General features: G+C 39.3%; 1 protein-coding gene across 1 annotated transcript in view; it reads left to right on the forward strand.

The window, feature by feature from the left end:
• Nucleotides 1-14,797, forward strand: part of diaph3 (diaphanous-related formin 3) — a 214,110-nt gene that overhangs the window by 61,922 nt on the left and 137,391 nt on the right. Inside the window, exons 6-9 of the mRNA XM_079482660.1 lie at nucleotides 4,981-5,055; nucleotides 5,149-5,218; nucleotides 10,178-10,314; nucleotides 11,323-11,428. Of these exons, the coding sequence (XP_079338786.1) occupies nucleotides 4,981-5,055; nucleotides 5,149-5,218; nucleotides 10,178-10,314; nucleotides 11,323-11,428 (388 nt within the window). The remainder of the gene's footprint in view (nucleotides 1-4,980; nucleotides 5,056-5,148; nucleotides 5,219-10,177; nucleotides 10,315-11,322; nucleotides 11,429-14,797) is intronic.

Here is a 14,797-nt window from a genome sequence, read left to right on the forward strand (position 1 = left end):
CGCATCCCTGATGTCCGAGTAGGAAGGAAGAAAATGGGAAACAATTCTAGTAAGAAGGCCAAACTTGGATGCTCAGTTCTTGCACATTTTTAGCGATGAGATTCCACTTGTGATGCTGATAACAGGTTTGTTGAATGATTTTTGCTTAATTCCCTGCCACTAACAATGTGTGAGAATGTGAGTGTGCATGTGGGATGATGGCAAGTCTAATGTCGCTTTTTCTCTTCCTCATTCTAGCACTAACTGAGACTCTCTGTCGTACCACGATGACAGGAATTGGTGTCCTGTTGGTTTGATGGGAGCCACCTTTGCTTTTTTAGATGGAATAATTTCTGCCATGCTTTGACTGGTTATTCCTCTCCTCTGGCATTTACCTGCTGATGATGGGAGAATGTGGCTTCTTACGTGAAAGTTATGCATTTCAATGAGCTCTTGTCAGGACCCGAAGTTTGGCCCACATGGTATCATCTGCTTGCCTGTGCCCCATGCTTCCAGGAAACGGGGAGAAATAGAATTTTTCTTTTGACGTTAGAGCTTCATTCTTTAGCTTGTCAGTGTCAGGCCCTCACATTAATGTCTGCATATATAGACTGTTGCTAAATAAGAAGGGAATGAAAATCTGTTTTTGATATATGCTGGGGGGATTGAAATCGCAACTTTGGCGCTATTTTTGTTCATCACAGCAACTTCTCTGCCAATTCAAGATATCAGGTTGCCTTGGTTTTTAATTTCCTCAGATACCAGGTGGTGTTAGCAAGCATTACTGTTTCTAATTTTCTGTGAAACACTTTCAGAGATGTTCATTTTTCAGTCCGAAATGTCTTCTGGGGTGTTATACTTGGTCACTTCAACTTTGATTGAATTGCTTACAGATTTGTCAGTGCACATTTTATTTAATCTTGAATTTTTTACTTTGTCATATTAGCACGGACCTTAAAACACGTACGTTAACCGCAACTAGAGAGATCGCGCTATTCCGTTGTTTAGTTTGACGTCCCGTTCCACCATATATGGAAGGTCATATACTGTTTCCGGGTCCAAACGCTCAATAAGATGCCATAGGCAAACAACAAAAAATGCTAATATACGCTCATGACGAGCTGTAAAACTATCAGAAACGATCCTAACCTTTATATTCTGAACAAATCCCACATGGCCAGTCAGTGACTCATTTTTCATAATTTATACAAATATTGATGTCGGAGATTCCATAAGGCTGAAGACTGTGGTGTTTACTGTGAGTTAATAAATGCTCCGCTTAAATATGCGATGTAAGTAAACGGTGCTCATTAATATCTGTTTCAGCTGTAGCCATGCTTGAAATGAATAGATGCTTGGACCCAGAAAGGGTATTTGCCACTTAACAACCAAATATTCCTCGACTGACAGTACAGCTGTTTCGGTTGTTGCCTAGCAACTTAAAATCATTGCGTGCACAGACATTTTCGAACATGAAACATGCGTTCTGTGTGATCGTCCATCATTTTAAACATAATGCGCTTTTTTTATTTTGTTGCATATCTCTCTATCTCTCATGTGTTTTGGGCCTCTTATTTCTGTCTCTTCTCTCTCTGTTTTTGTTTCCACCATTTCACTCATCTTTGTCGTTCTTCCTCTCATCCTGCATTTCATTGCGCATATCCATTTCCACATTCCCGAGAAAGAACATGATTGTGCCATTTTGCCAGAAATTCGCTCCGGTTGACAATCCCTCCATCCTGATTTTTCAATTACAGACATGTGTCCAATCACATTCCTAATAATTCCATAAAAAGAACAAACCACCGCACGAATGTGATGAATTCTGCTTGCAGGATATGCTGTGTCTAAGTGCACATTTCCGTCCGAAACCGATTCGGTGTTTAATTTACGTCTCATTTAAATGTTGTGACACGTTCGTGGCCTTTTATATTCACCTAAACTAACAGTTCATTTTATCCATGACATCCATCATCATTGTCGTCATTTTGATTTAGACACGAGCTCGAATACCATCAGTGAATGAATTTTGTTGATGGACTTCTGCACTCCCCGTCTCTGTTTTCTGCACTCCACTCCGATTTGACAAATTCAATTCAGGGTGAGCCCCCCTTTTGCTTCACCTTGAAAATTCACACAGGCATACATGCTAGGATTTGATTAGTGGATGCTTGGAGGCATGCGGCTTGTTGATTAGAATTGGACGAGGGCTGAATTTTTATAGGACTAGACATTGCAATGCCTCTTGCTCTCTCTTTCTTCAGTCTTTCTTCCACTTGCTCTTTCTCTGTGTCGCCCTCGTACCTTCTGCACTATCTCTTCAGCTTCTTGCGGTCTCTGTAATCCTGCTTTGATTTTGTTCATAACTCTACTTTTTCTATTGTGTTTTCTCATCTTTCACCTTTGCGCTGTCGCTATCTTATCAACTCCATCCGCCTTCTTTTTCTTCACCTCCTGCTTTTTCTCTCCCTCTCTTTTTGTCATGATCATTTGTTTCCTTCTCCTCTCCTCCCAGTGGGAAGCCTCATTCCGGGCCAATGGCAGATTCTCTGATCAATAGGAACAGGGGAAAAGCTGTGAAATGAAATAAACTATGACTTTTTTGTATGCAGCCACATATTACTCCACTTTCTGCTGATTATTGTTACTGTGGTACATTTACCTCTGTGGTGAGATGTGATTAACCGTCTCTTAGGGGGCCTGAGCCCTCAACTCCCATTGCAATCAGCCGCAATACCTAAAAGACTGGCCGAGATTTCATCTTCCTTTCACGCCTCTCTACGACTACCAGTTAAATATGTTCAGAGAGCCTTATTCTGTCTGCGTACACCCAAGAGACCCCATGTACTGGAAATCATTACGATCCCTTTGGAGTGGCTAAAGCAAAGAGAAGTTTGTGAAGGGAACGAAATAAAAAATGTGTGTGTGAAAAAAATGCAAGTGAAGTATGAAGATCTACAGTATATGTAGGCCATAGTGGTTCAGACAATAGTATTGGTTTCAGGTCTCACATTGTTGCTTCCTACGGCCCAGTGTTTCAGCTTTGGCTTGCTTCCATTTATGTTGATATTTGCAGGACTTTTTAGTGTTTTAGTCCTTGTACAGTGCATCTACGTTTAGGGGAAAACTGTGTGTGTGTGATATTGCAGTTTACGAAAATCGAATGGACCGAATATACCTTCATTAGGCTCTATTTCAAGCTTTTTGGCTCTCCTTTTTTAGCATGTTGATGCTAAAACCATGTTGATTGTATGTCTATTGGACAGTATATGTCAGTGCTGCTTAAAATACTGAATATGACCAAGTATTGCATCACTCTCCAACAGGCCACTTGTTTCACAGATTTTAGTCCCAAGCTCACAATGTGCTTCTGTATCATGAACAACAAGATCCTATGTTTCTTGCACTACTAAAATTCTGTTTTACCTTTTATTTCGAGTCCCTTTGACACAAGCTTTTTGGTTGGAGAGAAAGCTATTTCAGTTGAGCAATATCAGTCGTGCCTCAACTCAGCTGTGAGAGCACATCCGTTGGGTCCCATCGAATCTTGAAGGACAGAAAACCATATCTGTGTTGCTCTCCGTTTCCCTTTAAACACCATTATCTTTCTTTCCTCTCACTCTTCTCTCTTCTTCAGTCCTCCTTAGTTTCCAGTTTCTGGGTTGTGGTCAATTTCTGTTGTAATATAGCCTTGGAAGCACACCCACGCCTCTTGACACAGTCTCTCTGAAAATTGCCTATTGATGCTCACCGCTCTTCTACACTTACACTGAGGCAATTTCACACAGTTCAGGGAGACCACACTCCTCACGGCCCACCACGACTGACATGTTCAACAGTTCATAGCTCTGATAGTTTTTTTTAGCTAGTGTAGTATAAAGCATGTGATCACAGAGAAAGACAGATAAGGTTTTCCTGTTTTCTCACCTGTGTGACTTTTGGCAGGTGGGCTTAACTGCCAATTTAACTCACATGGACTTGAGTACACTGAATTACATCTTGGTTAAAATTAATTTTTTTCAGTGCGAATGCATTCATGTTTATCATGTTTCGATGAAAGAGTCAGGCTTGACTCCTTTAAGTGAGTAGCTTTTTTTCATATTTATATATTTATTCATTTGCAGACAAATATATATGCATACATTTAAACCTGAAATGTTGCACAAAGTGGCAGAAACAATTTACACGTACTTGCTGTGGATAAACATTAAATACATTAAAAGTGCCTGAGTCATTTCTCTGTACACATATGAAAAAACCTATATCTTTAAGTTAACAAAAGTTCAGAGCTGTTTTTTGCCCTTGCGATTATAGTGGATATGTTTGCAGAAACATCTGTTAAAGACTGCGATTTGTAATTGAATGAACTCTGCAACCTGCTTTATTACACACAATGGGTTAATCGGTTTGTTTATGCTTATTGAATTCCCTCATTATTAATCAATGCCTCGCTCGACACACTTCCCCTCCCGTTATTGGAGAGTTACATTTCCTGCTTATTGGCAATTCCCGCAGACAATAGAGGCCAAATCAATGGAGATGTGGAGCGGGAGATTGTGTCTGAATGGAATTAAAATAAACATCTTTGCTCCATTAGCAATGCCTTTCACTTCTAGCTCCAAGGGGAGAGCTTAATCTGTTGGAGAAGGTGAAAACTACTGACGTTAAATGGGCCCTGACAAACACAACTCTGATAAACATTATTGACTCTTGCATGTTTTTTGTTCTGGTATGGTGTGCAAAGTGGTTTATTTTGGTAATTTTGGGTAGAGGATTTAGATGTTGTGATTCTATAGAGAGAGCTAATGGTGTGAACCAGCAAAATAAACATGCAGTATTGTAGCTCAAAACGTATTTTGGACATTTAAACCATAACTTGAGTATAATATCTAATGTCCACTTGGCACATTGTTGGGCACGCTCTTTCTCATACATGCTAACACAAGATGTTTGTCATTACATGTACTTTAATTTATTCATTTATTCTTTGTCATTTTACAGCTGGGTGCAGAGTTTTGGCCATGAGGGATTGGGCCACCTGCTTGATACTCTGGAGAGGCTTGTGCTCAAAAAACAGTGAGGCATCATCCACATTTCTTAAGCATAAACACGTTTTAGGTGTTAACTAGTCTGCTCGTTACTCATTCATTTTTTATCATTTTTCCTCAGCCAAGAAAAGTTGGACAAGAAGAATCAGCACAAAGTCATTCAGTGTCTCAAGGCCTTTATGAACAACAAGGTAATGATGTCACTGAGGTTAACGTCGTTGTAACCTCCCATTTCAGATAGTTCAACAGCACTTTTGACCAGTTATCAATGGCTAGTTTTGCACAGTAACCGCTTCGAATGAACAACCACATGTACTAACTTGTATGCTTTACAAATTGTGCTTTTCATAAAACAGGTTAGAGATGCAGCTTGAACGTCTGAATTAATAAATGTTGCCGGGGCCTTTCAGTTCTCGCAAAGTAAATTGCTTGAAGTATCAAGGGTGTAGGGTGTTATCACAGTTGGCACAAAGCTGTTTAATAAATGAATCCAATCGAAGCACGAGTTGACTCGTAAAGTCTTAATTAATGGACAATGGCTTTGAAAAAATTTTCATTTCTACCTGAGTGTAGTGATACAATTATTTAAAATGAAGGTTTGTGTCTTAACTCATTTGCCAATATTGAGCTTTCTCTGCGGTGTTGGCTCTCGCCAGCTCTGCAATACAGCGCGCTGTATGAAACAAAAAACTCTTACTCTGTCAGCAATGGTTTACAGAATATTGCTAGACATTGTAGGGTCGCTCGCACTCAGCGGTTAAACGTCTGTAACGAAGTTGCTAATCTGCATTAGATGACAGTTCATATGAGTTTTTCGGTTTTCACTCTTATTAGTAGATTAGTGCTTATTTGCGTGAAGGTAAACTGTTCTGACAGTGTCACTTAAATCTTTGTCAATTCTCAAAAGTTTATTAAATGGCGTTAATGTAACACAAAAGAGAAAATAGGCAAAATAAAATGCTAAAAAAGGCAGCATATATACAGAACTTACTTTCATGTTTAAAAACGAGAGGCGCGCTGTGCTGCTCTTTCTGTTGGCTTTTTTAAAAAGAGCAGCATGCAGCGTTTTTTAAGTGTTGTTAGGCAACGACCGAAACAACTGTACTTAGGGCTGTCTGATTCAGATTTATTTGGAGTCGATTCCAATTCCTGGATGGGAATCAAAAGAATCGATTCCAAGAATTGATTCCTAGCTGCTGTTTTCGATTCCTGCTCAATTCCCTGTTTTACTACAGATACTCCCTGTTTATACACATTTTTAATGCATTATAATTTTCTAAGCTGTCACTTTTTACATCTATTCATTGCTTATTGTTTATAACAAAAACCTTTACCAAATATGTTGATCTTGTCCTGCAATTCCAATGTATCATTAATAATATCATTAAAACATTTAATTTCACTTATTCTAAATTAGATTATTAAAGTTATTGTGTACACAGAAAATCAGTAAATTGTATTTAAAATATGTAAGAATACTCTGCCTATTAATAAATGCAAGTAGTGCAGCGGGTGTTGAAAAAGTTTAGTCCAGCTTTAAACAAACGTACAAGTAAATATGTTGTGCTTTATATACATGTTATTCTCTTCACACACAAATTTAGCTCATCTGTAGAGAGTAAGAGAAGACTATCCGTTTACAGTTCGTCTGAAAAGCAAACGTGCTTATATGATTTCTTAAATGTGTGGATACATGAAATTTTATCGGCATTGTGTGTGCAAACTAGGGCTGTCAACTTTAGTCGTTTAGTCGACTAATCGGTCGATGCCGTCTTGGTCGACTGACATTCTCATTGGTCGACCAGTTGCCTATTTTTTTTAGCCTATGTTTCATCCCCAACTTTAAATACTTTAATTTCTGCTATTTAAAAAAAATCACTTAATTTTCAAAGAATTGTATTATTATTATAGTTGTATGTATTATTGATGTCTTTTCGTTGTTGTTTTATAAATGTTCTATGACGATTGTTTAATAAATGTTCAATCAAAATGCAAAACATCGCGTCTTTTTTTTTTTTTTTTTTTTTTTTTTTTAGTCGACTGATCGCTGCGCAGGACAGGACTTTGGTCGACTAAGCATTTCTTTGGTTGACTACAGCCCTAGTGCAAACAAAGCATTTTCTTTTATGGATGCAGAATATTTTATGTCATTCCACAGCTCTAGACTTCATCCATCAGATTTTTTGTAATGTACTGTTTTAGACAAGAAACTAATGTGATTTAGTTGACCAATGACATCAACAAAGGGGCGGGGCTTGTGCTTATGAAGGCTCTCCTTTAATGGAATCGATTCCAACCTTCGGAATCAACTCTCGATTCTCAACGCCTTGGAATCGATTATTTTTGGAATCGATTATTTTTGGAATCGATTCCCAGCCCCAACTGTGCTGTCAGTCAAGGAGTATAGATAGACAGAGTGATAATCTAGTTGCTGTTTACTAGTAAGCAGAAACTTTAAAACATGTACAAGTAGAGGGTACTCACTCTGACCTTCAATTAACCTGCGACAGCCACCATAAGTTTCTCCTCGATCACTGCAGTCTCTGGACTTCAACACGCCGCTCGGTGCGCTCTGCCAAAAACGCTGCAGGGGGCATAAACGCGAGGCGCCGCAAACCGCTCTCTGCCTACTGAACCCAAATCAAAAGAGGTGCGTCTAACAGCAAAAAACAACGTTCTCTCTGATCGGCCCTTAGATTTGATCTTTTTTTTGTGAATATCAGTTTTTTACTCATCATCCTTAAGCACCAGCATCAAACTAGACTCATTCCATCTGCTGTGAGCTCTCATGAGCGGCTGCTTTACATCTCCGCTAACTCACTGTTCTCTCCTCCTCCCAGCCGGACACACACACCTGCGGCTGCTTTCAAATGGTCAGGAACGATAAGAGCAGGGCTACGGATGAAGCGGGCTGCAGACAGACATCACTCCTTACCGGGAGGGGGCTCATCTGTACGGCCTTTGTTGAGGGGTCTGAGGGGGCTTTTGATGATTCGCATGCTCCCGTTAGAAACAGGCGTTAGAAGTGGATCTCCAGTAGTTTCTCTGATGTTGTGGAGACAGCCTGGGGTCTGTGGCGTTACCACTGCCATGCGTTCACATAAATGCAGATAAAGATCTGTAGTGTTTTGATCCGCGCTCATTCACTGTGCATGCGGCGGATGTTACACAGAGATGCTGTCAGCATGTCCTGTAGTTTTTGATTGAGATGTTAATGTCTTATCAAAGAAGTTGTTAGCTGTCATTGATCGGCTTGCTTAAGAGTCTCACTCTGTGTTTTGTTACGATATGGTTTGGTAAGGCAGGCATCACTATTACTGTTGCTCAAGTGTTTTGCTAAGTATTACAGTACATTTTGGTGGGTTGCAGGTAATACATCTTTCCCGATATGAATGTTATCCTGGCATTGGAGCAGCTTGTTTTGCAAGGATGAGAGCCATTCACATTTACTTCAGTTAATCTAAAAATGAAGCCATGGACTTTGTGTGGTGGACTTCTTACGATAGCTCAAGTTGTTTTCTGATACTATTGCTTGTGTTGAATTACTGAATTTTGTTGATTTAATTGCTTGGTTTTCATTTTAAACTGCCATGAAAATAAGCGCATCTGTGCATATTTCAGTTGGAAATCTGTCATCAAGGCCATCCTTTTGAGAAAAGATAAATAGGCTGAGGCCATTGTTGTTTCCAGAGGCTTTGCTGTATTTGTCAAAATAGAAATTACAGAGTTTTAGCTCTGTGCAGTCATTCTAGGAATTAATTTCCCAGAGATCCCAGTTGTGTTTTTGGCAAATTCCACTACATGCACCCTCAGCCCTAAAGGTCTGGTGTAATCCCAGACACCCGAAAGGTCCTGAGAGTCTTACTTACCCAGAGGCCTGTCACCGATCCAGACCTCTCACTTCAGTCCCCCGGCATCATGGGACATATTCCATCTATGATGCCTGCCAGGCAGGTGCCCCCGTCCAGCTGTCACCAACCCCAGAGAAATGAAGACAGAAAATGGCTCAAATATGTTTACATCCATTGCAGCGCGTAAACACTTTGATAACGTGTTATCTCCCCTGCGCCTCAGAGGCGTGCAGGATGTTTTCGTACCTATGTTTGCATAAAAAAAACTACTGCTGCAGCAACATCTGTTCTGAATGACAACTAGTCTGAGATATGGCAGCCGGAGCCATTAATTGGCATGAGTTATGAAGCAATTAACACGACTCTGTGAATTTGCTGTCCTAAAGCTTTTTAGTCGGAAATTAATTTGCTCGGTGTGATTCATGTCTTGAAAATTACAAAACTTGAGTCACAATTAAATTTTTCTCTTTTGCATTAGTAAAACGGTTGATGATTGGCTTTCTCAAATTAAGCTTGCCAAATGAAGGGTCGTATTTACATCCATTCCTAATTATTAATTTAGATATGCCAGGTTTGCGTAACAGCGCAATCTAAATAATCAGATTATGTCATTTTAAATTTACTTTTCTCATTTTCAACTAGGACGAAAAAGTTATGAATAATTTTACACCAAGTGTATCTCTTACACCTTGGGATTGACCGAAGAGAGATTGTATCATCTTTTTAGTTACATCAGAGTGTATTGAACTAATGAGAAATTCGTCCTGTGGTGTTGGCGCAGTGGTCGTCATTAACTGAACCCCCCCCGTGTTCAGACATGGATATTCTCCGCTCTTTGACTCTTTGCTTCACTCTGTGGGTCTCGATCCGCTCTTATCGTTTCAGACCCCCAAGGCTTTTCTGTCCTATGTCTGTGTTCTTCATTCACCTTTATGCTTTCCATTTCGGTCTTTTTTCCACACCTCCTTTATACATGCCATTAACATATCCCTGTTCACAGTTTTGTCATTATTTCAAGGACAGAGTAACAGGCAGCGCTGTGTACAGACCCACATCATGTCCTCCTGTGGTCCCTTCACATACATAGGAGTCACCTCTGATTAAAACGTTACAAATAATTTTCATAATGGCATCTTAAATATGAACATATGACATAAACTATGCATTTTATTTTTCTTTATTTCGCAGTACCTACAAACTTTTCTTCTGCCAGTAAGCTGTATGTAAAGCAGTGGTGCTCATTAATGTCACACAAAGCACTGGATAACCTATTATATAATGGTCTCTGTATGTTTGCAGTATGGACTGGAGCGGATCCTCGGAGAGGAGAATAGTCTGGCACTTTTGGCCCGAGCCATTGACCCTTGTCAACCGGCCATGATGACAGATGTTGTCAAACTTCTCTCTGCAATCTGCATCGTGGGAGAAGAGAACACGTAAGCCTGCTTTCTTTCTTATGTCAGCCCTTCAGTCCGTTTTTTTTTGTGAAGGTCCAATAGTTGTTCGATATTAGAAAACTTTTTTATTATTCAAGCTCTCATTTATATACTAGATACTAGTCATATTTCACCTTAGTCATTTTGACATCAGCATCTGTAAATAGCAATATCATTAAATTGTCAACTTTGACGTACAGGGACCCCCAAAATGTACACTTTGAAATAACTTAAAATGCTATTTCATCGTATGACATCAAAAACATGTTCCTCTTCACTTTACAAGGATGATTTACAAAATAATCACAGATTATTTTTCCATATTTACTTGATATTAAGTTTGACAACCGGAAAGTGTCATGATGTCCTAATTTAAAGTTATTGTTCAATTATTTAAAACTTTACAAACATATTAAAATGTTTAAATACGTCTGTGTTTTCTAGTAGAACTTTATTATTAAGTTTTATGGACCATTGCTGAATTTCATGTCATGGTATCGTTGTCTCCTTTATGCAAATTCTTTAACATGCAAAATGCATGTTCTCTATGGTTTTGACATCGTAAACAGTTTGTGTATTTTACTGCTGTAAAAGGTGTTACAGAAACAGCATCAGACTGCATTGCAGTACACCGTAAACGAACAAAAAGGTGTCTGAGTGATTAACTTGGCTTTTGTCAGCATACAGAATTTATACCATAACTAGGTGGAAATTCCTCATTGATGCAGTTTATTTTTGCCCAGCATAGTTTCACCGCAGATGCCTTAAGGGTTCAATATAATTTCCCAGTAAACCTTTATAGGATGTGATTTGTTCTTGAATGAGAAATATATTAGGTGCATTAAGTGCCTTGAAAGAGAAAATAACCCCCCAAAACATAAACCAAAATTGTGACCACTTTTGTGTGGATGTAAAGAGAAGAGGTGAAAACTAGCAAAAGATGAAGGTCTTTCATTTAAATGTGCGCTTTTATGCATTGTATTGCTTTGTTCTTTTTCATGTTTTAAGTTTGGAGAAAGTCCTTGAAGCCATCACCACGGCAACAGAGAGAAAAGGGGTTGCCCGCTTCAGTCCTATCGTCCAAGGCCTCAGCGATCGCTCCGTGCAGCTACAGGTGAGTGTTCACCGCTCACTCAGTCTGCCCTGTTCACCCGTCTTCTGCGGTTACATTGCTACCAATACCCTCGTGTCCTCGCATAGTAAAATACACACTCAGCTACACACTGTAAATAAAGATTGAGGATCATTTATGTGAAAACTATAAAAGCACAAATCCTAAAAGAGAAACTGCGCTCTAAGATGAGGTCTTTTTCAGAAGATGTAGAGGCCTATACTTGCATATTTTAAAATGTCTAAACCCTTATTGATTCACTTTTGATATGAAGAAAAGTGCAAGATGTTTTTTTTTTTTTTGTTCAAATTTGGATTTTATAGACTTAAACCAACCCAAAAAATATGGACGATAAAGACGAATGCATTTTTTTGTTTGTACTGGGAATCAAAACAAAGATACAGTTTTCTTCAGTGATTGCACAAGTACTGTTTCACGTTTCAAAATCTGTTGTCCATTAATTAACACTTCAGTATAACACTGCTCGTTTTCACAGCACTCTTTGCAGTATCTGAGAAAATGTGTGTGCGTGTGCACATTGCTTGGAAGCTGGAATGTCTCTTTATATAGAATCACGTTTTGAAAGTTTTCCTAAGAGATTTGAGAACGCTTGGGCTGAGATGAAACAATTTGCTTGATAGTGACGTTAGTATAACGATGAAGTCACAGGCCCTGAATCACCTCTAAAATAAAATTTTCACTTTACAATCCCCCTGTGTCTGCGTATGGAGGCCACTGTAAAAAGGATCAGAAAACAAGCACTTTAAGACCAGAACACATCACAAATAAGTACAGACACTTAATGCTCCTTTTAGCTGTGTGGTACTTACACAGCCATGAAGCTTTTTATAAATTAACCACTATGAAACTAATTTAATTTCCTGTCCCTTTCTGACAAATCAACGTGACCTTTTGTTTAGCCAGCATGCTCAGGGGCTCAGGACCATTGTGAAGCATGGAGATTAATGTTGCCAGTTACAGCTCTTCATTTGCATTGTAAAGCACAAGCTGGCATTAGTCAAACATCCCTGATGAGATTGAACATAATCATTTCTATAAATAATTAATGATTTTCTTAATGTATTTGGCCCTGTGGCCGAGGAAGGAAATGCACTTTGACTCATGGCCACACACATTCTGATGTGTTTTTTGACTTTCTTGCTTATGGCTGATATCCAACAGGATAAAATCTAGATCAACATGGTAATTTATCTGTAGTGCAACTTTATCTAATATTCTTAAATGAGTATTAGTAAATTTGACCTAAAACGTTAGTTATTTAACATATAATGACCAATTCAGAGGACTTTGTCTCTCTTAGTTTAGTAATTTAACATACAGTGGGTACGGAAAGTATTCAGACCACCTTAAATGTTTCACTCTTTGTTATATTGCAGCCATTTGCTAAAGTCATTTAAATAATATTTTTTTTCTCATTAATGTACACAAAGCATCCCATATTGACAGAAAAACCGAATTGTTGACATTTTTGCTGATTTATTAAAAAAGAAAAACTGAAATATTACATGGTCCTAAGTATTCAGACCCCTTGCTCAGTATTTAAGCACCCTTTTGAGTCTTTTTGGGAAAGATGCAACAAGTTTTTCACACCTGGATTTGGGGCATCCTCTGCTTCCAGATCCTCTCCAGTTCTGTCAGGTTGGATGGTAAACGTGGTGGACCGCCATTTTCAGGTCTCTCCAGATATGCTCAATTGGGCTTTAGTCAGGGCTCTGGCTTGGCCATTCAAGAACAGTCACGGATTTGTTGTGAAGCCACTCTTTCGTTATTTTTGCTGTGTGCTTAGGGTCATTGTCTTGTTGGAAGGTGAACATTCGGCCCAGTTTGAGGTCTTGAGCACTCTGGAGAAGGTTTTCGTCCAGGATATCCCTGTACTTGGCCGCATTCATCTTTCCCTTGATTACAACCAGTCGTCCTGTCCCTGCAGCGGAAAAACACCCCCACAGCATGATGCTGCCACCACCATGCTTCACTGTTGGGACTGTATTGGACAGGTGATGAGCAGTGCCTGGTTTCCTCCACACATACTGCTTAGAAATAAGGCCAAAAAGTTCTATCTTGGAATCATCAGTCCAGAGAATCTTATTTCTCACCATCCTGAAGTCCTTCAGGTGTTTGTTTAGCAAACTCCATGCAGGCTTTCATGTGTCTTGCATTTAGGAGAGGCTTCCGTCAGGCCACTCTGCCATAAAGCCCCGACTGGTGGAGTGCTGCAGCGATGGTTGACTTTCTACAACTTTCTCCCATCTCCTTACTGCATCTCTGGATCTCAGCCACAGTGATCTTTGGGTTGTTCTTTACCTCTCTCACAAAGGCTCTTCTCCCCCGATAGCTCAGTTTGGCCGGACGGCAAGCTCTAGGAAGGGTTCTGGTCGTCCCAAACGTCTTCCATTTAAGGAGTATGAGGGCCACTGTGCTCTTAGGAACCTTAAGGGCAGCAGAAATGTTTTTGTAACCTTGGCCAGATCTGTGCCTTGCCACAATTCTGTCTCTGAGCTCTTCAGGCGGTACTTTTGACCTCATGATTATCATTTGCTCTGACATGCACTGTGAGCTGTAAGGTCTTATATAGACAGGTGTGTGGCTTTCCTAATCAAGTCCAGTCAGTAAAATCAAACACAGCTGGACTCAAATGAAGGTGTAGAACCATCTCAAGGATGATCAGAAGAAATGGACAGCACCTGAGTTAAATATATGAGTGTCACAGCAAAGGGTCTGAATACTTAGGACCATGTGATATTTTACATGTTTTTTTTATAAATCTGCAAAGATGTCAACAATTCTGTGTTTTTCTGTCAATATGGGGTGCTGTGTGTACATTAATGATATTTTTTTAACTTAAATGATTTTAGCAAATGGCTGCAATATAACAAAGAGTGAAAATTTTAATTTAAGGGTGTCCAATTCAGAGGACTTTGTCTCTCTGAGTTGATCTTTTGATGTTGCATGTACAAATAAATAAAGAAGAAAACACTTCAAATAAAACAACATTGTTATACATGTTAATGTAGTTAAATGTGAATGCAAATATGTAGTTTTTTTGCCAGTGTTTTAAGAGAAACAGTTGATCTGTGATTCTAGTGTTCCAGATTCTTGATGCATACTAAACCAAATCTGCTTATTTGTGGGCTTAAGCTATTGTTTGGTCAAATTCTGGAATTTTGGGCACTGTTTCTGTGTCCACGTGTGCTTATTCCCAATGCTTGCGCTATGTTTGTCAATTGCAGCCTGCTGATCCTAGTGGCCATTCAGAACTGCATATACCTGTAATAGTTTGGCTGCATTAACAGCATGGCTTCATTATTGAGGCAGATCAGAGCATCATTGTTTTAGCCTAATTGGTAGCAGAGG

Source organism: Barbatula barbatula (genome assembly GCF_947034865.1).
Source record: "Barbatula barbatula genome assembly, chromosome: 20".
Taxonomy (NCBI): Eukaryota; Metazoa; Chordata; class Actinopteri; order Cypriniformes; family Nemacheilidae; genus Barbatula; species Barbatula barbatula.